Below are 25,116 nucleotides of genomic sequence, written 5' to 3'. Positions count from 1 at the left end.
AGGGGCCGTGGGGCACCCAAGCAGAATATTGCTTAAGGACCAAAATGTTCACAAATGGCCCTGCTGAGAGTAATGCTCTCAGACCAGACACCTTTCATTTCTGATTGAATGTATGGGCTTCAAGGGGCTTAAGTAAGTGCTCTTATTCTGAAACACTTCATACATACAGACTGTGATATAACACCCATCAACATGTCCTGATCATTCATTATTTGAGAGTTAGTCCAGACCCTGTGTTACCTTCGCCAGCACTTGCTTGTCTTTGATAATATATTCATAAGTGGTGAGAAGAACGTTGAACTTGCCGCTGCGGAGTTGTGGCACGAACGCTCGTCTGGCTGCAGGGGATCCCTGAGGACATAAAAAAAAGGATTTTAACAGCGGGGAACTCTCATCGCCTCATGACTTTTGTGAAATAAAAAACATGTCTGTAGTTTTTACTTCCTTATTATTAGATAAAAACATCAGGCTTTTTAACAATTTAACTCTATATGTAGTCAAGTAATACTCTTATTTTACTGATAGGTTTTGTTTGGAAACAAAGGGGTTGACCCCTAAAATGGCCAGAGTCAACCAATGGGCCCAATATTGCATTACACACTTCTATATGCTAAGAAAAGCTCAACCAGTTTGCACTGAAGTCCCTATAGTTACTGAATAATTAGCCTTAGTAATGAGCGTGTAATAAGTAATAAGTGTAATAAGTTAGTAATAAGTAATAAGCCTGAAGTTGAAGCCTGAAACACCCAAAGCATGATTATCCAGTTAGGATATTTTTTTCTCCATGGTATCTAGGCAGACACAGCCAAGTGAACTCTCCTATTAGTTAGGACTTCAGGAGCTTGACTGAAGGCCTTACAGATCACAATAAACACCAACATTATTAGGAACTCATAGCGGAATCAACCAATCATGTTTTGATATACAATGGATGGGACTAATTTTGCAAAAAAAAAAAAACACATCACTCTAGACCTTCTGGAAGTCCCAGATATGTCACTGACTGTAAGTATGAGTAATAGCCTGGCCAATGACCAATTTTAATCAGTTGTTAAAAACAGAAGTGGCAGCTTTATGCCTGGATTTTTGTACTGAAAAGGTAAAACATATTTTAGTGTCTGTAAAAAGCTTCAAATAAAACCCCGGGTGTTTGCTGGCTTTGAATGTCTACATTTCATTTAGGAGTGCTATAGGATAATGAGGATATGATAGAATTTTTCAGACACAAAAAGATGGTTACAACCTTTTAGTGATTAAAAAAAGAAATAAATAAGATTGCTTTTTTCATCATACAAGAGAAGACAACTCATGGCAAAAATCAGTATAATCTAGAAAATGTATTTTTTATTTGTTGTAAAGACAACAAATCTAAAAATAAACTTATTCAGTCTGATTAGGTACTACAGTAATCCACATTATATCAGCATGACCAGATTCTCAGTTTCAACCTCAGAACGTGCTTAAGTTTAACCCCATGCCCCATGAGGCAGAGAAGATGATGTGCAGGACTGACTGTTACCACATTTAAAGGAAGACTGAATTTTCAGTGTGGTAAGTAAATATGGTTAAAATATCAAAACTGCCTATTTTGAATTCATTGTTTTTGTCATCTTTAAAGAAATAGGGGAATGGTAATGTAAAAACAAGTCATTTTTAGTTTCTGGTACATAAAATTACACACACTTTAAAAGTGGAGCTAATATATGAAAATACAGGAAATGGGACCACCATGCATATCCATGTTCTATGTTTTCTACCACTTCAAAAAAAGGGGTAGCATGCTGCTGCTAAAGAGACCTTACAAGCAGATCTAGTCCAGGTTACTATAAGATAAGATAAGATAAGATAAGATAAGATAAGATAAGATAAGATAAGATAATCCTTTATTAGTCCCACAGCGGGGAAATTCACAGTATTACAGCAGCAGCAGAGTAACAGGAGTAAGGCACTCAGTAATAGAAATGGGAATCAGTATAAACATTATCAACATTATAAATAATAAAAATTAAAGCTAAATCTCTAGACTATTTACAACAAAATAAGGATAATAATAAAATAAAATAAGATAAGAGTTGCATAGGAAATCTACATCTATACAAGTATACTATACTATACTAGTTCACTATACTAGATTCTATACTACTTTTTCAGAGACTAATTTATAGTGAAAAGGTGATGTACCATGTTATGTAGCATGTTAGAGATTCTGCTCACCTTGTAAGAGACTTTTACCACGGAGGGCGCCCATTTATCAAACTCATACACCCAGTTAGACAGAGTTCTGTCCAAAAACAAACAAAAAATTACAATCACACATAAAACAAATGAATGAGGTACGACGGGTTAAACAGTACAGCTTTACACACGAGAGTGGCACGATGATGAGATAGGGTCCGTTGAGGCGCTTGTACTCCATGAGGTAGGTGATGAGTGCGATCGTCTGGATGGTTTTCCCTAATCCCATCTCATCAGCTAGAATTCCGTTCAGATTATTATTATACAGAGACACCAGCCACTCCAAACCCTTAATCTTGGGAAGAGAATAGGAAACAAACATGAAATTAGAGATGGGCTTTTCACCATTATCATAATTTACTGAATATCCATTATTATTAAATCTCTGTGTGTTCTAAATTAGCTGTATGTCTTTAGCTTAATATACTGCATTACTAAAATAGTACACATAATGCATTAGTCCAAGAACATAAAGGGAGTGCTTATACCTGATATTGTTTGAGCTGGCCATTGACCAGCAGTGAAGACTGTTTATCCACTTTCTCTGTGACTGCATGAGCCACTGAGTAATAAGACTGCAGACCACATGTGAATGCAGCACCACCATACTCATCGTCAACATCCTGCTTAGCGTGCCTGTACCCAAACAGATAAACAAGGGTCAATAAACAATATGACTACAATCCAAATTCAGCTATGAATTGCCATATGTGAGTGATGCAGAGCCTTAAGCCCAACCCATTTCATCCCTTGGCCCTACACTTTGCGCGTTCACACCTAGGGGAAGGGTGTCCCAATTTTTGTTGAGATGGAGGGGTGATGTGTTAGGGCTACATGGCCCTCCAGAGTTTTTTCAGAGACACACTCCAAACAGTGTTATGAGCAAAAAAGAAAAACCAGCAAGATGATTGCACATGTGACCAAAGAAACCCACAAATGTAAGTATTTACTGCATAAAAAATATGATAGCCATTGTATTATTTACAAAGCTTCAACAATGAGTGTCCTCAGTTCCCAAACGCTTATTGAGTGTTGTTAAAAGGAAAGGTGATGTAACACAGTGGTAAACACGCCCCTGTCCCAACTTCTTTGGAACGTGTTGCAGGCATCAAATTCAAAATGAGTGAATATTTGCAAAAAACAATAAAGTTTATCCATTTGAACATTAAATATCTTGTCTTTGTAGTGCATTCAATTGAATACAGGTTGAAAAGGATTTGCAAATCATCGTATTTTGTTTTTATTTATGTTTTAAACAACGTCCCAACTTCACTGGAATTGGAGTTCCAACTCAGCTTCTGCTTCATATAGGAATTAGGGGTGGGCGATAATAAATATTGCATCCCCCTCTTTGAAAGCATATAATGCCCTAAATGTAACCAAAAGCCCAGCAGTGAAGTTGCTGAACTTTACCCTCCTCTGCTGTCACTAGGCTTTGGCCTACAAAGCAGTGCTGGTAGTCTTTAATGAAGTAATGCTCGTTTTCCATTTGAGAGTCCCAGTTTCATAGGGTAAGATTTCAACCACTTGAGGAGATGCTCAAAAACAAGGGGTAGGGGTAAAAATACAAAACAGGATTGGGCCTTGCTCTCTGGGCTAGCTTCTACTAACTTCTACAACTAGTCAGTTTGGCAATATTTTGGTTTCCAAAGAAGTGAATGCAGAGTCACTCAATGTTAACAGTTACATACTGTCTGTGCAAATAAATGATTAGTAAGAGTGGCGATATGGACAGTTTTATAAGTAGCTCAGTATGCTAAACTGGGTCTGGTCTGCAGCAGACAAGAGCGTCCAGCAAATCAACCAAACTGGCAAAATCAACAAACTGCCACTCTTCCTCTGGACAAGCCCGTCCATTTTACTGTTAAAACAAAAAAGGTAAAAACGTCTGATTTAAATGTGATTACTTTCTGTTAATTACTCTATTAATAACTAATACTATTGTCCCACGTTTTCATATCACTGGTGAAACACAAAATGTGTTAGTCTGTGGGCGAAGCCTTAATTTAGCCACAACCCTGCATTTTAGAGCAGGAAGTGAGACTGCATCCCTGTCCCTCATGGCCACAGGTGAACAGTTAGACCCCATTGTTTTGAAGTAAATGTGCCCCACATCTGAAAATCAGTGGGGAACAGTAGGAATTGTCACTACCAAATCACATATCTTCTGCAGTTATGTAAACTTTTTTTGTGTTTTAATGAAAAATATGATGATTTTATATACATACAGCAGTTCATGGCTGTTTGACAGACTGCTGGTGTTTTTAAGTTCTGCTCAAAATTAGCTAAAATTGTCACTACTGAAACATTTGGTAAAGTTTTGGTTATGATTTGGTAGTGATAAACTGCAATGTTCAATTATTTATTTTGATAAAATAAAATGTAAATTTAGGGCCCCTTAAAGCAAAATTTTAACTTAAAAGCCCAAAATGTTTTTTCAACTCTTTAAACCAATTTGGTACAATCATCCACATACAAAGAAATGAGGGGCAACATTTACACCACCTCAATACATAAACCAGAAGCTAATGGAGAGAGACAAAAGTTACTCTCTAATGGAGAGCAGATCTCATGTTCCTGAGTTTTTACTTCATTTGCATATTCCTCTGTATTCTTTTCCAGACTGAAAACCTACATTATAATTTTTCTCAGTGGCATTAAAAGTATGAGTGTAGTTAACTGGTTGGTGATGTTCTGCTGGTATTGCCTATAATTAAGTGCTATCTTCTCTATTGTATATATAGTGGAATGTATTCTACAATAGATTGATTGTAAATAGGATGGTTAAGGAATGGTCAAATCCATGGTGTGCGAAATGTGCCAAAAGATAATAACTTGCGTAATACTAGCACTTATTTTAATTATCACAATATTCCTTTGGGAACGGTCAAATTACCAACCAAAGACTAGTCAGATATGACCAATACATATTTGAACTGTGTCACATGATTGTTCTCCTTTTTAATGGCTCATAATTCAGGAACGTTTAGCAATATAACACTAATACATAATTGGCAAAAGTGATGTGAGTAATAAACAGCGAAGTTTGACAGATCTAATGTGTCTCAGTGTGGCCATAAGGAAGGCTGAATTTGCTCTTATTTATTTATTTTCTGGAATGCCAACACACTATTACCAACATGCATCTTGGTTTCGGTAGTTAAATATACTTTAAAGCAAAGAATAATCCCTGAACATTTGATACTTCCATAATATAACTATAATCAACAATAGGTATTTTCAATGTTTGCCAGTTTTTCCTTCGGACTTCGGATTTAACGCAACAATTAAAGTGCTTTCCACTCATTTTTTAAACATTTCAATTCATTTACTAAAATGTAAAAAAATAATTCAGATTGGTGTGACGTGAAATGCATTGTAGTTCACAAATGTACTGACTTATATTTCTTTGCAGTGGTGGTGACAGGAATACAAATATAGTGCTTTCATTTACTTCCCAAAAAACTATGATTTTATGTATGGACAGCGGTTCATGGCTGTTTGACAGACATGAAAGTGGCTAGTGTTTTTAAGTTTTGCTCAAAATAAGCTAATAAAAAGTACTGAAACAGTAACTACTACAACATTTTGTAAGTAAATAAAATATAACCATTTTATTTACTATCCAAAACCACCAATGAACCTGCATGTCTTCTAAGTTTTTATATGTAATATTGACAATGATATTGAATGAAATGAATGAAATAGTGGTAAATGTGAAAAAAAAAACTATTGTTAACTATTGTTATCGTTTGCATAGCAACAACCTGCATGTATCTCCACACCATAAATATATTTTCAAATTATATTTTAAGCCTAAACTATATCTCAAAACTATTGTTAAACAATGATAACAGCACTTTTAGAGGAACTCCTGAGACGTTTGGTTCCTATCACCTCCACTGTGAATGATTTTGACTAGAACAGAGCATTTCATATAAAAACACTGCAAATGACTTTGTTTAAATCTAAACAACTAAACAACCAAATTATGGAAACATTTTGAAAAACGGGCAGAATTCTCCACTAAGTTCATAATAAAGATTTCCATCTATTGGACACAATGGCAAAATTTTCTGAAAGTATTTAGTAAATCAGAAACACTAATGCTAAATACTAAATAACCCTACAGTCATATTAATCATCAGTGTCCAGCCTAGCAAGCCTTCAGAACACGACACACATAGACTGAATAAATGTAAATAAGAAAGATAGGTGGGTGGTCCTAGTTGCCTAGTTACTAATATACTTTCCTAACCTGACCTTCTACATAGGTTCCTCAGTCATTCTTACTCAATGATGTGACGGGCATCCACCTCTGACACATCCTCACTATCAGGATCGGGAATCTTCTTCTTCTCCTCCACAGAGGACTGTGATGGCTGCAACTGCTCCTCCTCTTCCTCCTGTGTTCAGTAATTGAAATAATAATTTAAAGTGCCCCAATATCAGTTTATGTTACATGACTCTTAGTAGAATCACATCAATTATAAACAAGAACTTCATTAATGTTTATCCCTAAACATTAAAAGGCTGTATTTTAAACTGTCCTGTCTGCTTAAGAATTTTGCATTTTTTTCGATGAAAAAAAAAAACTTTTAATTTATTTTAAAGTGAACGTGAAAGCTTTAGATTTACCTTTAGTTAAATTTATTAAAACGTTTATTAAAAAATTCTATCCCAAGTTTATTATTAAAGTTTATTTTAGCCACACCCCTGCATTTTAGAGCATAAAGTGAGACTGCTTCACTGTCCCCCATTTCCACATGGTGAGCAGCTGGATTATAATTATGATTATTCTGTTCAAGAAGTGACAAATGGAATGTTCAAATATGTGTTTCAATACAATAGACATAATTAAGGTACATGGTCACTCAGAACAGAAGGATTTTAGTGTGAAACCCAAGTCAGTTCATTTTTTTTAACTCTATCTTGGAATCAATGTGGTAAAATTATCCATTTACACATTATGTATAAACACATAAATAGTAATGATGTTTTATGCGACTTGCTTGTATATACTGTGAATGTGTCTGTTGCAGAAGCGCTTAAAGGTAAAATACATTAACACTAGCTGTACCTCACCTCTTCCTCGTCAGACCCTGTGTCCTCACTGTCTGACCTTGGAGCCACCTCATATCTGTAGTGGTCAAATGAATGTGAGAGGATGGAAACAGTTCAGGCCAAAAGCATCCTTTTAAAAGAAGATATTCAAATATTTTTGAATAAAAACTCCAGGCCAAGCTTCCAGGAGCTCACCCAGGGTTCATCTCCAGCCAGGTCTCTAGCTGTCCAGCTTTGGGAGCATCCACTCCAGTCAGGATCTTCCCACTGTCCACGTGGATCACCTTTACTGGCAGGTCACTCATCTGACTCGTCTCGTCCAGTGGCTACAGGAGACAGGACACAGTGATGCTGGTATGTAATTTACAGGTATGCAAAAATGCTAGCATAATTAGAAGAATTAGCATTATTATTGTCATTATTGCTGGGGCTGAGCGCAAAGTTAACCAAGGTTTAAATATCTGAATATTAAAATCTATATTCAAGACAAAGAAAAACATGCAGGGTGACAATTACAGTACAATAATACAGTTTATTATATGTTTATTATGAATAAAAACTACATATGATCAATTATTTGTCTAAAATCCATAAAGCTTTTGCTGGACATTCAACATTAAAATGTATTAGACAGACACCCGAGGAAAGTGTAATTACAGTGAATGCACATTTCTAATTTTTACATATATTATTATAGACTGAATTATAAACATTATTATGGTTATAAACATTATTAAAAATGATAAACTTATTAACATAAGTGTCACTAGTTTGAGAGGGAAGTGTGTGCTGAGCCAAGGACAAGCTGAGACTGTTCAGGGCAACGACATTGAGAGAGTGTACATTCACTAACCCCCAAAGATGGAGATTCAGCTGTAGTCCAAATCCCCCACCCACCTCTCCATCCGGTCCCAGAGCCACAGGTTGCCCCTCTGCATTCTCCAGCTTCTTCTTCTTTTTCTTCTTCTTCTTCTTTTCCTTGAGGGCCTGTGCAGCTTTGTGAGCGCGCACCAGCTCAGTGAGGTTGGCCACATACTCATCAGTCTGCTGCAGCAGGTAGGCCAAGCGCTTGTCCTTCTTCTGATCGATCAGCTTCCTGTAGCCCTCCTCATCCTCCGCCTAGAGGGAGGAAGAGAGTAAAGAGCCTATGGAGTAGGTGCAGGAGTGTGCATATGACTGTATGATACATATAAAGGCTGGAGGCACCCAAATCCAGTATCTTTGTTCTTCAAAGTAGCTTTTTTACTGTATTGCAACATGTTTGACTGCATTTATTCTAAAAAGATTGTGTTTTTACAACCACAAATACACTCACTGCAATATATAATATATATATATATATATATATATAAAAACATAGATACTGTACATAATATTTCTAATGTTTCCTGTTTTTTTGCACAGATAATATTCAGTAATTCTGAGTAACTGAGAAGAAGAGGTAAAACATGACATTTTTTTTCATCTGCACATATATGTTAGTGTTTGTCTGCCTTCTCACCATCAGTCTCCTCATCCTCTCTTTCTCGATGCGTTCATTCTCCTTCTTTTGCTCTCTCTCAGTGTTGGCGTGGTACGTAGCGACAGCTTTGGTCAGCTTCTGGATCTTCCCAGTGATGGAACGATGATACTCCTTAAAGTCTTTAGCATGCTGGAGGATGCTGTTCAGGTATTCCTGGAAAAACAAACATATCTATTAATAAATGACATCAACAGACAGACACCTATGTGATCTTTTTATTACATGCTGCAGAGATTTGTACTGAGGTTTGGTGTTTGCCTTTCCTTTATAACTTTTTCATAAAACGTTCTTTACAGTTTGGTTTTCATGTTTGTTGTTTTTTGTGTATATGTGTTTGTTTTGTTTCCATGTTTGTGTTTGTTTCTTTACCTGGTGCTTTTGCCGGCGTTTGCGCTCCTGTTCAATCTTCTGCTGCTTCTCCAGTTTCTCGGTGATGCGAGCCTCTCGGAGTGACTGTTTCTTACTGCGCTTATAAGCCTTAGCATCCAGAGCTGTCTCCAGAGCCGTCTCCCGCCGCATACACACCACCACCTCCTGACGCAGCTGCATAAAACATAGAAACAGACATATGGCATCACATGTAGAGGATTAATGAGGCCTTTGTGTTCTCTCACTTGTAAATATGAAGAGTTCATTTGCAAAAACAAATATCACAATTTTAACAAATTTTCATAAATAATGTTTTTAATGTGCTTTCTAGGCAAAATCAATCAATCTGTAGTTGGGTTGTTTTGATTAAGTAAAAATAACTCAGCAAATATCAGGTAACTTACAAAATTAAACTTTATTGAAAAATTGTTTTGTTTCAATTTAAATTTAGATTTTGGGAAAAGAAGATAACTCCAGTGGTCACTTAACCCAAGCCATATAAAGCATACAAGTTTAAGGGCAGTATTTAATATTCTTTAACATAAAGCAAGTTGAAGCTGAAAATTGCAACAAAACCAGCCCATTAATGGGCAACGTTAAAAGATCTAGAAGATCAGATATCATAAAATCCTAAGGCCGAATCTCAAATGGCTCACTGCTACCTATATAGTGCACTATGTGAGTTGTGAAATTTTGGCTTTTCCACCCAAATATTGCACTTTACGGCACTGTTTGTGTCACGTGACCTTAATGCTGCATGCTGATTAGCTGAACAGATTTATCGGGTTCTGTTGGACAGTAGTACTGGTGCTTGACTGTTTCTGCTGTAAAATGTGAACTTACAATGCATTGGCAATGAACAATAATGGCTTTCAGGACAAAGTCACTAAATGCAGGGTTCAGAATGTGCTTTGTGTTAACATTTTAGTACAGGAATCCTGCACTGCCTGTATGTTCTGCTTACAACAAATACATCATCAAGTATCAGGCAAATCTAAAGCAGTTATCTGGTGACACCAATTTACATCCAGTGTCATCATCCAGCCCTAGACACTCGCCATGTTAGTGATAAATAACAAATGAATTACACCACATACATTTAGTAAGAGCTGTTTAAATGAGTGTTTCCTTTGAAAAATGATCTTGAGTAATGATCTGCAGTAGATACCTGTCGCTGGAAGTTCAGCAGCCTGAGAGCTTTGAGCTCTATTGTAGCCTTTGTACGCAGGTCTCCTGCCAGCGAGCCCGGAAGATTCTCCAGCTCCTGAATGCGGTGAGTTATACGTGCCTCAAGCCTGGGAAAAAATTTCAATACTTACAAAACAGGAAAAGTTTTACATTTTAAATCTTTACACATAAACCATAAGTACATTCCAATGTTTTGCTAACAGCAGTATTACTAATACTTTTACTATTAATCATCTACACTGCAAATACTTTCTGGGGTGACTTCAGATGTTTTGCTACATTTCTATGCTGTAACAAAGTCTGCAATATAACACACAGTACTTTAGTGTATCATAGATGAAAATTACATTTCAACATTTCCTGTACCTGTACTCTCTCTCCTGCAGGATCTCCACAGGGTCCAGTCCACAGGGTTTCTGGATGGGGGTGATGCGGTTTTGTTTCTGATGCAGGGGGATCATAGGAGTGGGCTGGGCTGGGTGGCCCGGGTGTCCAGGAGACTGAGTCTGGGGTGGCATGACTGGAGAGGCGGCCGAGGGCACGGAGGGTGGTGCTGGTGAGGGGCGGCCTGTGGGCTGAGGAGGGATCAGCTTCTGAGGGGCGTTGGAGGGGGTGGCTGCGTTCACCATAGGACCTTTGAAATAATTATAATAATTATACCTTTTAAGCTTTAATAACTTTTCTAGTTAAGTTTTCATTCTAAAATAGCATTTCAACTTGTTGATTAGTATGTAGTAATCAGAATTTAAAATAATTAGGTTATTTTTACCACAGTAGATTGTGTAATTAGAGGAATTTAATTGGCTGATTGGTACGGGACGCTGCATCTGTGTAATAGCCTGGATGATCACGTCAGTGTTACACCACACTCAATGACAATAACAACACGTTTCACATTGGTGTCTATCTACACATTACATTCGTGTAGATTGTCACAGGACCACACTACTGAGGGGATGCTGGCTCAGCCAATTACAGAATTATTACTGTCAAGACTAAAAAAACACATTGTAGATTCATATTGCATTAAAATCCCTCCACAATTGTTAATAAAAGACTGTTAAAGCTACACACTCTGTAGATTCACACTAAATTAAATCACTTCACAGTCATTACTGTTAGACTGGAAAAACTACACCCACTGCAGATTCACAGCAGATCAAAATCACTACACAGTTATTACAGCCAGATTGTAAAACTACACACACTGCAGACTCATACTGGATTAAAATCACTCCATAATTATTACAGCCAGACTGTAAAAACTACACAGAGCAGATTCATAATGGATTTAAATCACTCTACAACTACAGTCAGCCTGCAAAAACACATGTGGCCTCAGATTCACACTGAATTTAAAACATCTTATTTGAATCACTTAAATCACACAACCTCCCTATGCAAAACCACTTCAGCTAAATATAGTTTTCTCTGAGTAATAATCAACAACATGAAAATTCCTATTGCAGCTAAATGAAGGGAAAATATTTCACTTAATAAATATTTTAATAAATACCATAATAATTGAATAATAATAAAATCTTAATTATTTAAAAATAATATCTAATAAAAACATTAGTGTTATGATAAAACATCTCAGAGGATATTAGCAAAGGTAATAATGTCTAACCTTCCGGCCAGGTTTTCGGGGGTCCATTAGCAGGGGGGCCCTGCATGCCAGGAGGAACTCCAGAAGGGCCAGGTGGAGGCATGTTAGGTCCAGTCATTCCTGCGGAGCAGCCGGCACACACTAACCCTTTACTTAAGTTACCACAGTGGACCGCAGTGGACCAAAATGTTAAACACAATTCCACTCCCCAGCTGGCTTTTTGAAAAGGTTTTCATTTACTACTACACCCCTATAACATGCGTTATAAAATACCTAACAGAACCTTAATTAACTTGTGCTTAAGAATTCCACCAAATAATATGAATAGCCAACTTAAAATGTGCTTTCCATTTAGACCACATTAAGACATTTAAATAGGCAGAGGAAAGCTAAATAACGTCATCTTCACTACACTGTTTGTGTAGTTAAATGGCTGAAATTTTATGACATGACAAACTGAGAATAATTTTTTTATAACTAAAAAAACTGTATATGGGTTGAAGACATTTGCAACATGCAAATATAAACTGAATTCACATTCTTTAAGTAAATAGGTTTTAAAGGATGAGCTAAAGAAATGACACTTAACCCGTTAAACTGTCATTGATCATTTAACATATTATTTATACTAAAATTAATTATTCAGTAACAACTATTAAACTAATATGTAAGTTATGTGGTGATGAGAGTGAAGAATGCGCACACATGAAACATTAGTGTTTAAGGGTTTAACAGAATTATGACTGTCATAATTACTTTTATTAGTAATTAAGTAATTAGGTAGAATTTTCATGTCAAGTTTTTCAAAAAGGCCACATTATAAAATTAACTTCTAAGCACTTAAAATGAACTAGAAAAGCTTTACAAAAACTTACATTGATAAAGAATAATACAAAATATAAATATATAAAAATACTATGCAGCAAAAATGGTTGTCCATTAGACTTATGCGTTATTATCATAAAATTTGCAAAAGGTCCCTGCTGATTCATCAAGAAGGTAAATTCTGATTGAGTAACCAGGTTTAATTAGGATGTGACAGACAACAGAATAATAAGAGAATATCTGTACAGGTTCCAACGGACATTTCAGCTAATCAGCTTTTAGGAGTGGGCAATGCATGACGGCAGCATCAAAACTCTGCTCACCATGCGCTCTGCTGTAGTTGGGGCCCAGAGGTCCAGGGCCCGTGTTAGGACCCCCTCCTCCACCAGGGGGCAGGCTTGGCATGGTCTGGCCCTGCTGCATTCCTGGCATGGGCCGCTTGCCCTGCACTGCCATCTGCAGGTGGTCTGGGAGGGGCTGCCCGCGCGCCAGCATCTTATAGGCCATGATCTGTGCCCTCAGCTGGTGCAGCTGGTTCTGGTTAAAGGGCGTGGGGTTGGTGGAGGAGCCTGGAGTGCTGCTCCCTGAACCTGCCCCCCCTCCCTGTGTCCCAGGGCGGTTCTGCTGGGAGTCGGCGCCTTCCAGTGTGGCGGAAGAGGATCCGGAGGAAGACAGCAGGGGGCCGGAGGGCGGTACACCTGCTGGGAGAGGGCTGGACACGTGGTCAGAGGAGCCTAATGGAGAAGGGTAGCCTGCAGATGGAGAGATGGGAAGGACAGGAATATAGAAACAAAAAAATAATGTACAGAGGAATAGACAGGAGAACGGACTGAAAAACATCTTACTGAAAAATGTAAAGCATTGAACCTGATTCAAGTATGAACACAATTTCGACATGAATAAAATACATTATATCTACATGTTTCCTTACTTTTGGCAATGAATGTGTAGATGTAACAGATTTTATTCATGTAGAATCAAGTAAGTTCAATGCCTCACTTTTTTCAGCTGTATTAATAGGTTTTCAATTTATGAAATCAAAAATGTTCAACCTGTAAGGCTAGAGTGCATCGACCTGACTCAGATGGACATTCTCCTTTCCCATTGTCCTCAGAATGACCAGCAAAAGAACTGACAAATGTCAAGTACACTGAATGTAAATGTAATTTATTATGTAACTATGTAATTAATTATGTAACTGCAATTACAGATAGGTTTGTAATGTAAACTGAATGTAAAATGACAATGTTAGTTCAAGACCAGAAAGGATTTTAAACTCTTTAAACTGGAATATCTCACTCTGGAGATTACTGTGGCACCATTATAGGACACGAGCAGACATGTCCAAGCATATGTAGCAATGTTACAATTTTTCATTTTGGCCAGAGTGTCACTTTGAATAACTACTGAGTTACAAAGATAAAAAAGTTGCTACAGTAAGGACTGAACACTGACAATAGTAAATAGTAAAATATATCACACATTGCATTCAAATATCTGTAAATACTCAAAACAACGATCCTAAGACCTTTATAGATATGTACTCTGGGTCTGTACCTTGTGAGTGCTGGTCCATAGGGCTCGGTGGGGGTCCCATACCAGCATGTGCTCCTGCTCTCATAGGCACTCCTTTCATCTGACTAAAGCGAGAGTCTTCTGCCATGTTCTTCTCATGCAGGCCCTCCAGAGGCTGCAGAAACAAACAATGACCTTAAAATAACTGCACGTTCAGTGAATCTCTACAGACTACACACGCACACAGAGAGGCTGTGGCTTTACTTTGTGCATTTGGTGCATGCTCTCCTGCTGTGTGTATCCAGACGGTCCTTGCTGAGGGAGAGTGTGACCGGATGTGGTTGGGGGTCCGGGACTTGGGCCCATCATAGTGTGGGAGGATCCAGGGGAGGGCCCCGGCCCCAGCATTGCCCCAGGAGACGGCCCCGGCCCCGGGGAGGGGCCAGGCCGGGGAGTCCCTCCCAAAGGAGGATCCGGAGTGGACATCCTCCTGCATTATTAGATTAAGAGACATCATTAATTTCATATAGCCTGGCACAAAGAATGGCACAAAGACTGTGAATAAAGTTTGATCTGCAGCATTAAGGTTAACTGTTAATAACTGCCAGGATTTCACATATTAAACACTAACATTGCATTCATTCAGTGCAATGCAGAAAAGCTGAACATGCAGATATAAACATAAATGTCTATTATATTAAATTGCTAATGAATTATTAGGCTGGGCTATGGCTCAACAGTTGGGGAAAATATCCATTATATTTTATATGTCACTACCAAAACCTTTTAGCCACACCCAAGCATTTTAAGAAGTGAGACTGCATCCCTGTCCCTCATTGCAACATGGTGAGCAGTTTTGTTTTGAAGTAAATGTGTCCCAAAGACTGAAAATCATTGTGTAACATTAAGATTTGTCACTACGAAAACACATATTTATAAGCAAATTTTAGTGTTTTAATAAAATATCGTGATTTGATGGGTACAAAGCTATGTTTGCTAGTCATGTACTGCCTAACATTTTTGAGTTTTGCTCAAAATTGGCTAGAACTGTCACTACAGAAACAGTCACTACATGTTTAGTAACATTTTGGTAGCATTATGATTGTTTTGGTAGTGACAAAATAGAATGTTCAATCATTTATTTAATGAAGTAAATATAATTAAGGTTAAGGTCACTCAAAGCAAATGGATTTTGCTTTAAAAGAAAAACAGCTGATTTTCAATGGGGTTCAGACCTTTAGATGTGTACCTACTGCGCATGCATCCCAGTCTAAAACCTTTCACTCAACATTCCTTCATGATAGAGTTATAGAGATGTGTTTTGCTAGTTCAGTGGGGACATCTGGCCTGGTACACAAGCCTGGTTGGTGCAACTTTTTCTCCTTGATGAGGCATCATAACAACGACTTGTGAAAGTATTCAATTTCTAAATAAGATTGTACATATTTTTCCTTACTATATTCACATTCAACATCACTTGGTTACAGAGAAAGGCATGTTTTATGTGTACCCTGTCACAAAGAATGGCACAAAGTTTATTCTGTACAGTATATTAACTTGGAAGAGGCTTAATACCAACGACAAACAACATACTGTATATACTCCTATGCATTCCTATCGAAATACTTTTATAACATCAAACACTTCTTGCAATACATTATGGGCCTGTAGAGCATTTTGCCTTATTTTTAAGAATATCTGTATCCAGCCACATCCAGCAAGAATAATTACATCTTATAGATGTATGACTGACAACTGCAAGATTCACAAATCATTAATTAATCCCTAATAAATCCCATCTTATTTATTAACAGGCATCAAATGATCATGACTAAAGGCATACAGCAGCATAATTAGACATGCACAGCAACTTAATCCTGTACAGTCATAACATCAGGAATGCCAGGTGATGCTGCTGGCTGCTGCAACTGGCCAAGACCCAGGTTGCAAACAATAGGCATGGGCATATTATGGGATTTCTCTTTTTTTTTTGCAGCAGGATAGAACATTTGATTTGGGCGTTATGGTCAGCTCATAACCTGCACTGCACAAACCTCAAAAATCACTGACACACAACCATCGAACAGAGAAGAGAGAAACAACAGCACCTAGTTGAACAAGTATAAGGCTTTGGGAGAGAAAAGAAAATGTCTTCCAGGTTGTCCTTCTCAGCTCACTGCTGCGTGAAGGCTTGAAGAGGGCGACTGCAGCACATCAGGGTGGACGCGTCCAGCCATAAGGACCCCGAACGACACCGTGCATGATGTTGCATTAACAACTTGCATGGAGATCACGTAACGGATTGCATATCACTTTCTGAAGCGGCTTTTTCCCCCTATGCAATTGCGAATAAACAGGCCAAATGGCGTTGCCATTGTATCTGGCGCTGAAAGCGCGGCGGGTGTTAGATGCTGGTGTTGGTGTTTAGACTGACTTACCAGGCGAATGTGGAATGGAAGTTGCAGCAGACTCAGCGCAGCCCTCGCTGTTGCATATCTACAGCAGACGGCCGTAATTACCGTAAGCTCTCTAGCACGCAGCTCATCCTCAGGCTGGGCATGTACGGAGAGCCGTGGAGGACAAAGAGAGATTCCAGCGAGAGAGAGAGAGAGAGGGTGAATTTTCACCACCCCAAAAAGCCTGGCACGAGAGCTTTTATATTTATTTATTTATTATTTTTGATGTTGGTGTCGAGGGGAGGGAGGGTGAGGATGAGGACAGGGGGAAGGAGATTGCAATGCGCATCTGTTTATCCCCAAATGTTGACTGTGTCTGGCTGTACAAACTTCCTCCCGACAGTAGTTTTAAACAGTGGGTCTCCCCAGGCTGTGGCTGCAGTGATGGGTTTAGTCTAAGGTGTGCTTAGGAATCTGTTCCTACTCAGTGAGAAACGTTATTTTCAGGACAGAGGCACATGAGTAATACTGGGGAGGCACATGGTCGAAATGGACGGATGGATTTGCAGGTGTTTTATATGAAGGTGGTGTGGAGATGGCGTCTACTGGTGTCTGCACTGATGCTGATAAAGGGAGGGATGAAGACCCTCATTGACAGGGGTCTTGTGGAAAAGCAGGACGATTCTGAGCCAGAGGATCCAAATATTTGATCTCTGTGGGGATCTCTGTGTCCCTAATGTGACATAGTGATTATTTTTTAATAAGGCGTGGCTACGAATTCGTATATTGAGGAGACGTATTACGTTTCTCATAACTAGTCACCTTAAAATCGTAATACTTGACCATTCAACCATTCATATTAACGTTACCCCTTACACCACATCTTATTAAATACAGCTTAATAACAATAACTATTATTATTATTACTATGATGATATTGATGATTAGTAGTAGTTGTTGTTACTGTAGAATACAAACAGTAAAATAATTAGAATATATTACAATGTACCAGTAATGTGAGAAATATCACCAACTACAAAGCTATAACACAATAACGTAATATGAATATGTTCAAAATTAAATATTCAAAATAACATCAATAATAATATATTAATGTGACAACTACGCTAACAACAGTAATAAAAATAATGACAATAAGAATGGCTAGTATTAATCAAATCGTATGTAAATAAGATGTGTGCCTCGTTTTACTTCAATATCTCCTCACACAAAATTATCTTGGGTTACTGAGTAAACACACTTATTTCAATTATATTAATAATTGCATTATTTTATCAAAAGCAAGAAAATGCCTTCCGATAACATTTCTTGGAATGCAGAGACTGCACAGCAACAAAAGATTGAATATAAATAATACAAAATGAGAACAGAAAACGTTAAAATATGTACACAAATGAAAATGAACAAGAGATTTCCAAATGCACTTCCAATCACGTGCAGATTTAAGGACATTTTGTACTTCGGGGATTTGTAATAATTCGTTTGGGAATGCTATAAAATTGGGAGCGTTTTAAAATATTTTGAAAAATAAAAACTGTATTTTGGCCTCCGCCGCCGCTCCGGACCGACAGGCGGCCGTACTGAGCTTCCTGCGCCGCCGCTGCGCTGTTTTTTGGTAAACACAACAGGCTTCCGGTGCATATCGACTTTCTGCCTGTTCGCCTGGTAACCGATGAATTTCGTTGATAATTTAAACAAATGGGCGAGTAGAGTGGATATGGTGAGTGGATGTGATTTGCAAGTGTCTAATCTGTCGAATTGAGCGGGTTTCGCAGTAGAACCATCGCGTAAAGAAAGAAAAAAATCCCGTGTTTAGACCGCGCTCGGTGCGCTAGCGTTAGCTGTAGCTCGTTAAGTTAGCCGCATCCTTCCCACGCAGGCGGACTCATTCGGTTCGGTGAGTACGGCTACCGTGCTGCGCGAGTTAAACGACGAAGCGTCCTGTTCCAGATTCCGGTTCCACCTTAAAAGGTGCCTCGGGCGTCAGAATGTAACTGCTGCACCATTTAAGGTGGAGCGAGGTAATTCGAGCGAGAAGCCTGCGAGTAGGAAGCCTCGTAAGTTAGCTAAATTCATGTTTGCGAAAATCTCAATTTAGACGTCAAATCCAAGACTCTGTTTGTTCACTTAGATTCAAAAACTCATTTGGAGTATTTTTTTCAAATCTAGCTCCCATTTCCTCGCCCCTTTCCACCCCTCCCTCCCTGCCTTTTGCTCTCGTAAATCCCGCCGGTTGCACAAAATGTCCGTGGCTGTTTTGTGTAGCGACGTTAGCTAGGTTAGCTTGGGGAGTTTTTAGCCCACCTAGCTAACGCGGTAGAGCAATGATTTGTTCCACCTCTTGTTTTAGGACTACGGGAACAAACTGAACCAGGCTCTCTCCTCTAGCTCTAAATTTCTACCCACAGCAGGAGGACCGCGGGGGGCTGCACCGTTTCAGCACTACGGCCGTCCGTTGGGGCACGGCGTGAAAGTCAAAGAGGAGGACGAGAGTGTCGAGGATTTCTTCCATTTCGGTGAGTCGGTGCAGTTTTGCAGCGCGTTAAATCTGCGACCATCACACTCGATCGGAAAAGTAACGCTAACGTCTTTAAAATACTTTTAAATACGTTGACTTTGTATAAGGCACGTTGCGTCGTGAAAACCAACATGTCTTAACGTTATTTCCCCTAAAATATATTGCTGTCTTGTAAATACCACAAAAATGTCGCATAATGGTGAATTTCGTCTAAATGGTAGGTTGGCATAATTCCGTCGTTTCCAGGTAAGCATGCCGGGTGGTTGGGTGTAAATTGATTGGTTGCAGAGAAAATTAAACACTCAGGATTCTTCACAGAGGCGGTAAGAACCAGGAGTCTGCAACACAAATACAGGCATTTTATTTGCTCTCCAGAACCACCAGTGAACCTGCACGTTTTCTGAGTTTTATATGTGTTATTCATGATGGTAAAACTGTGGAAAATCTGAAAGGGAAAAAAAAAATGAGGGGACTATTTTGCCTTACAACGCCCTGCATGGACCCCTCTGCCATAAATGGATTATCAACACATTTTAGGCCAAAACTAGCATAAAGCTGTGTCTCAGGAATCAAGCAGCATATTCTTAAATATTTTGTGAGGGAGCTTTTAGAGGCAGACTTAATGTTTCTGTCACTTCTACTGTAAACAATTGAGTTGGTAAGTTTCTCTAGAACAAAGCATTTCATACCAGACCACTCTGAATGACTTTGTTCACATCTTAAACATTTAATTATGTAGAAATTTAAACAAAAATTGAGTTTCCCTTTAATGGCACAGTGTACTGTAAAAACACTGTTTAGATGGCTGTATTGCTAGGTGAAAGCATAGTGCTCTGTTAAAACAATGCCTTTAAAAGCACAATTCTGCTTTTCTTACAAATTTTTTGTGTTACTTTAATTATTGAGATGTAAACGGTCATTGAAAGAGTTTTGATGTGAAGTGGTTTATTGTAGAGAAACAGGCTGATTCTGGTCTTCTTTCCAGTGGTGGTGAAAGGAACCGGGGGTTGTGACATCAGGGCAAATATAGCCGTTTTATTTGACCAGTGAATGCTTTTTTGAGTTTGTATATGTAATGTGTGTAAAATTGTTGTAAATCTGGAAAAAATAAAATATCTCTGGGACTATTTAGCCTTGCAACACTGCATGAATCTCTCCACTCTGAATAGATTTAAAAAATGCTTCTTAGCCTAAAACCTTATATCAAACACTAGTAAAACAGTGTCTCAGGCATTATATCTGTATCCATTTTGTGTAAAAGCTTTCATGTGAGGTAGCCTTTACACACAATCTTAGTGATTTAATTATGCAGAAATATTTAAAAATGGGTGGCATTTCACTTTAAAAACCTTAAAGTCCTGTGCCATGTACATGTAAATGTTTATTAGCTGGAAATTGGTTATTTATTGCTTCTTTCACTCTCTTTATTGAATAGCTCAGCATCTTCAGCAGCAAACAGGAGAGTGCCTCACAGCTTGCTGCGGTGGAGCAAATCCCAAAACGACACCTCTCACAGCATCTCTAACTGCTGCTCTCCCTAACGCTCTCACTAGCCCTCCACCCAAACCGAACAGCCAGCCTTCAGCGGAGAGGCCGTATCACTGCCAGGACTGTGGAAAGTATTTCAGAATCAGTGACATTAAGCGCCACCAGAGAATTCACAGTGGCGAGAGGCCATTCCCTTGCTTTCAGTGCGGTAAGAATTTTCCCACGTCAGGAGACTTAAAAAGGCACGAGAGGATCCACACGGGAGAGCGGCCGTACCACTGCCTGCAGTGCGGCAAGAATTTCTCAGATTCAGGACACCTGAAGCAGCACGAGAGGATGCACACGGGGGAGAGGCCTTACCAGTGTTCGCAGTGCGCTAAGCGCTTCTACAGATCAGGGGATCTAAAGAGACATCTCAGAATCCACAGCGGGGAGCGGCCTTACAAATGCCCCCAGTGCGAAAAGACCTTCTCTGATTCCGGACATTTACGGGGTCACCAGCGTATCCACACGGGAGAAAGACCCCACCGCTGCACTCTATGCGAGAAGAGCTTCTTTAGATCAGGTGATCTGAAGAGGCACCATAGGACGCACACTGGAGAGAGGCCTTACCAGTGCTACCAGTGTGGAAAGAGCTTCTCAGAATCGGGACACCTCAAGGAGCACAGGCGTATTCACACCGGCGAAAAGCCTTATCACTGCAACCAGTGCGACAAGAGCTTCTCCAGGCTGGAGAGGCTCAAGGGCCACCAGAGCATCCACACAGGGGAGAGGCCCTTTCACTGCGCCCAGTGTGGCAAGAACTTTTTCAGGTCTGGAGAGCTGAAGAGGCACCAGAGGATACATAATGGGGACAGAGTGTAAAATCGACTTATGTTAGGGCTAGTTTTGGTCTTTGGTTTTTGCAGGGCATTTGTTTTATTTTATTGTATGTGTGGCCAGTCTGACTGCTAATGTCACTGTACTGCAGGACTGTTTCTGCCCTGGGTAATGTACAGTTCAACAGAAGCTCTAGGGTTAAAGGTATACTCTGGCTTTTTTAAACCTAATTTCTGTCTGCTGTATCTGTCATTTGAAAAGCCCATTTCTGCCAGGTAGAGGTGAAAAAATGGCCGGTGACTTTATTTTCTCCTTTTCTGGTCCTGACAGCAGTATGTCTACGTTTGACTTCGTATTTTGTATCTAGACTTATTTTAGTGTCTTGAAATAAATACTTTTCTTCTAACACATTTTAACAGAGTATCTCAAATTTTTTGTTATTTTGAGATAATCAGGATTTTGAGAAACATAATTTTCCATCAGTAGTCAGTATTTTGAGATTTAAGTAAATATTTTGAAATATTAAGTCAGTATTTAAAAGTACTAAATGTATTGCTGTACTGCTGTCAGAAAATGAGAAGGAAGCAACAACTGGCCCTTTTTTGTCCCCTACTTGGTGAAAATGGGATTTGTACGGTCAGTTACCTCAGACCATAATTTTAATGCATTTCTTTATAGTTGATAAAAGAACAGAAAACCTGTTGACTCACTGTTTATAATGAAAGCCAGTGGGAAGTAATCAGGTCTTCTGTTCCTTTATTATATGATATAAGTGCAGCAGATGGAGAATAGGTTGAAAGGTTCATTCCTTTAAGGTGTGTTCATGAAGGGCTGAAGCAAAAACTTGCATACATGTTGACTCTTGCAGAAGGAGGGTCAGACCTGCCTGTGCTATTTAATGTATGTACCCCCAGATAGTAATGGAGAGGGCAGTTACCAGACTGGCCTTTGACATTCCTTGATAAAAATGAATATGGATTCTTATTTGAATATTTTCAAAAAAAAGAAGTGTAGATATTCCCATCCAAGTTAAAGGTATTTGTTCCCCTCATTTCCAATCCAGTCGTATTCCAAATCACTTTATAACCGCTACCTCTACATGCCTTTATTTACAGGGAAGCGCGTTTTGAGCGTGACCTGTGGAGGTGGTTGCCTTCAATTATCAAAACAGGGCCACTGTTACTCACTGGCAACCTCTGCATCTGGCTAAAGTTACACTCGTCTATTGTTTCTCTCCCATAGATGTTTTTATAGATGCTCATATTCCCATAACATTTACAAAAAGTGGCGTTTAAAGTGTGGATTGTACAGTACAATGTTTGTATATTGTAGCAAGGTATATGTCAAGTGAAAGACTCTGTAGAACTGTATATTGTAAAGGAGATTCTTTATGTGTATGCTTACTTTCCTTGTATGTACAATTATTACTTGCTTTTTTACTTTTTAAACCTTTCTCAAGCGTGTGCTGAATTCCATTCGTGTTCAGAAGCAGTCACCGGCAATGATGGTTGACTTTGACATGAGACGTGTGTGTCCCTGACATTAACTTTTGTCATGTTTTTTTTTTCTTTGTATTTTCTTTAATGTATCATTGTATGTAATGGCACACAATGATCTTGTGCTTGCATCTGCCACTATTGTGGCACTGTAAAATGCTACTGTGCTCATCATGTAAAGAGTACATGGGGAAAATATTCTTAGTTAAATGTGACACACTGTCCACTCCTCAAATATATTGTCACCACTATCTTGAAAGTAGTATTTACCAAGTGAGTGTCCTCTGTTGTGGAACCACAATTTATGATTCTTTTTTTTTTTAACGTGTAATATCTGGGGTCTGCACTTATAGGCGAAGAGTGTGTATTAAATCTTTCACAGATCCTATGAATTAGATTTAGTGTCTAACTACATTTTTGCTTTTGTTCCTTTTTTTTTTAACGTATTGCTGTCATTTTTTTAAAGACATATGTATGTATTTAACCATTCACGAGACGTGTTTAGTTTAGTTGTCCTTGGTTCAATCAGATGTTTTTAAGAACCAACAGAAAAGCCTTGGCAAAATACCACAGAGTGGTAGACTGAGGTGATATTTGAAGCAGATTTCTGATTGAATCCAGGCTCTAGAGTAGGTGTGGTATTTTCCAACCCTGGGCTGCCCCATCCTTTGCCTGTGCATGAGTGCTTTCTTCATATGTTAATGTAATTATCCCTTATTTGCACAAAATAAATACATAATCTCGGCTCACAGATTTTCTTTATACATGCTCAAAATTGTTCCCTGCTTTTGTGAATATTATCGCACACTGCAGTTATTGGTGTTCGTTTCTACTTAAGGTTCAGCACGAAAATGTAATCATAAGTGTAGCAGCTTTCTGCCAATATTTTTGTGGTAAATCTGTCCAAAGCAGCCACAGGTTCAACAGAGAATCAACAGCAGAGCCACAATTACAGAAAGCATCAAAAGGTTTTACCCATTTAACATTCTGCTATGTGTCTTTGAGCAACATGCAGCCTATTCCGGAAGTACAGCCAATACAGAGTGATGCATTTCAAGCCACTGTTCAATCTAAATCTTCAGTCTTCTGCCCTGTGCCCACCGTTTCGACTGAGGTGCTCAACATTATCACTTTGGATCTCAGTCTGAACAGTTGTGAGCGCATAAGCAACAATTATGAGATGGCCCTTCAGCTCAGCTCAAGTCCATGGTTGATATTTACACCCAAATCTTTTTTTTTTTTTTGGAAAAATGTACTTCCTCTCGTTTGTTTGACTATGAAATGACTGAGTTTGGGTAACAAATGTCTGCTGATACCTGTATCCTGGGTGGTCTTTCTGGAAGTTTGCACAAAGTACACATTTTTGCCCTTACATGTAGACCGTGGCAAAATTAATACTGGTCCTACGACGCTGTGGGCTTTCTCAGTAATCTGCATGAGTAGAAGTCAGGAGAAGGTTTAGACTGAGCATGTTGATTGATGTAGCCTTTAATATTAGGTTTAACAGTTTAGTTTGAATTTGATTTTGGTTTTTTTTTTTCTTCTCTGCCTGCCACTTCAGAAGCATGTAGAAGATGTAGTATGTTAAGTGGGGCATTATGATTGGTTGGTTAGTGGTTGCCCCATTAATTAACACCCCCCAGGCATGTAGTTTACGGACATAGTAAGACAGATTGCTAAGTGCATGATATCTGTTGGGGAAGAAAAAGCTGATTTATACCTCCATTAATGGTAACCAAGAAAAAATACAATAAGTGTCTATCAAATTGTCTTTATCAAAATGGTAAAAATGTAACATTTCCAAAATACCTGACCGATTTGTAAACCAGTGGACTCCGACCCTGATCGTTTAGTATCCCTGCACATTTTGGTAAGTTTCTGTTGGTTCCTGGTGGTGTCCAGTAGTCAGTAATGGCATGTTATGTTTTCCTCCTAGATTGATCTCACAGTGTGAATAATTCTAATGGTTTAACAGATGTTCTGGGACTTATTCCAGATGGATATCATGGTGTCCTACAGGAAACTGTTGGTCTCTAAGATTAACTATTATT

General features: G+C 38.7%; 2 protein-coding genes across 5 annotated transcripts in view; one reads left to right on the top strand and one right to left on the bottom strand.

Moving 5' to 3' along the window:
- The window catches only part of LOC108424749 (transcription activator BRG1), a 32,993-nt gene extending 16,051 nt beyond the window's left edge, over window positions 1–16,942 (bottom strand). For 2 of the 4 annotated variants that reach the window (XM_017692961.2, XM_017692962.2), the window contains exons 1-16: window positions 14,592–14,813; window positions 14,370–14,502; window positions 13,136–13,564; window positions 12,009–12,107; window positions 10,745–11,012; window positions 10,359–10,485; window positions 9,191–9,364; window positions 8,801–8,974; window positions 8,197–8,418; window positions 7,495–7,625; window positions 7,321–7,375; window positions 6,529–6,641; window positions 2,724–2,871; window positions 2,367–2,530; window positions 2,215–2,281; window positions 241–351 (exon numbers count right to left, since the gene is read on the bottom strand). In XM_017692961.2, the coding sequence (XP_017548450.2) occupies window positions 241–351; window positions 2,215–2,281; window positions 2,367–2,530; window positions 2,724–2,871; window positions 6,529–6,641; window positions 7,321–7,375; window positions 7,495–7,625; window positions 8,197–8,418; window positions 8,801–8,974; window positions 9,191–9,364; window positions 10,359–10,485; window positions 10,745–11,012; window positions 12,009–12,107; window positions 13,136–13,564; window positions 14,370–14,502; window positions 14,592–14,813 (2,637 nt within the window). Of the gene's footprint in view, window positions 1–240; window positions 352–2,214; window positions 2,282–2,366; window positions 2,531–2,723; window positions 2,872–6,528; window positions 6,642–7,320; window positions 7,376–7,494; window positions 7,626–8,196; window positions 8,419–8,800; window positions 8,975–9,190; window positions 9,365–10,358; window positions 10,486–10,744; window positions 11,013–12,008; window positions 12,129–13,135; window positions 13,565–14,369; window positions 14,503–14,591; window positions 14,818–16,765 lie in introns of those variants that run through there. The other 2 variants (XM_017692959.2, XM_017692960.2) reach the window with 2 other exon arrangements.
- LOC108424752 (zinc finger protein 16) lies at window positions 16,736–23,818 on the top strand. The gene is made up of 4 exons (XM_037536340.1): window positions 16,736–16,887; window positions 18,605–18,641; window positions 19,095–19,260; window positions 20,698–23,818. Exons 1-4 carry the CDS (start codon window positions 16,736–16,738, stop codon window positions 21,612–21,614), a joined length of 1,272 nt encoding a protein of 423 aa, XP_037392237.1. The 3' UTR covers window positions 21,615–23,818.
- Window positions 23,819–25,116: the final 1,298 nt, after the last annotated feature.

Source organism: Pygocentrus nattereri, chromosome 30 (assembly GCF_015220715.1).
Source record: "Pygocentrus nattereri isolate fPygNat1 chromosome 30, fPygNat1.pri, whole genome shotgun sequence".
NCBI lineage: Eukaryota > Metazoa > Chordata > Actinopteri > Characiformes > Serrasalmidae > Pygocentrus > Pygocentrus nattereri.
This window is presented reverse-complemented; position numbering and strand designations above follow the sequence as displayed.

Bases quoted from the DNA above. Each gene is read 5' to 3' on its own strand.
- LOC108424752 (XM_037536340.1), top strand. From the start codon at position 16,736: ATGCTGGTGTTGGTGTTTAGACTGACTTACCAGGCGAATGTGGAATGG. The intron at 16,888-18,604 runs GTACGGAGAGCC...TCGTTAAGTTAG, and splicing joins CTCATCCTCAGGCTGGGCAT to CCGCATCCTTCCCACGCAGG. The intron at 18,642-19,094 runs GTGAGTACGGCT...CTCTTGTTTTAG, and splicing joins AGGCGGACTCATTCGGTTCG to GACTACGGGAACAAACTGAA.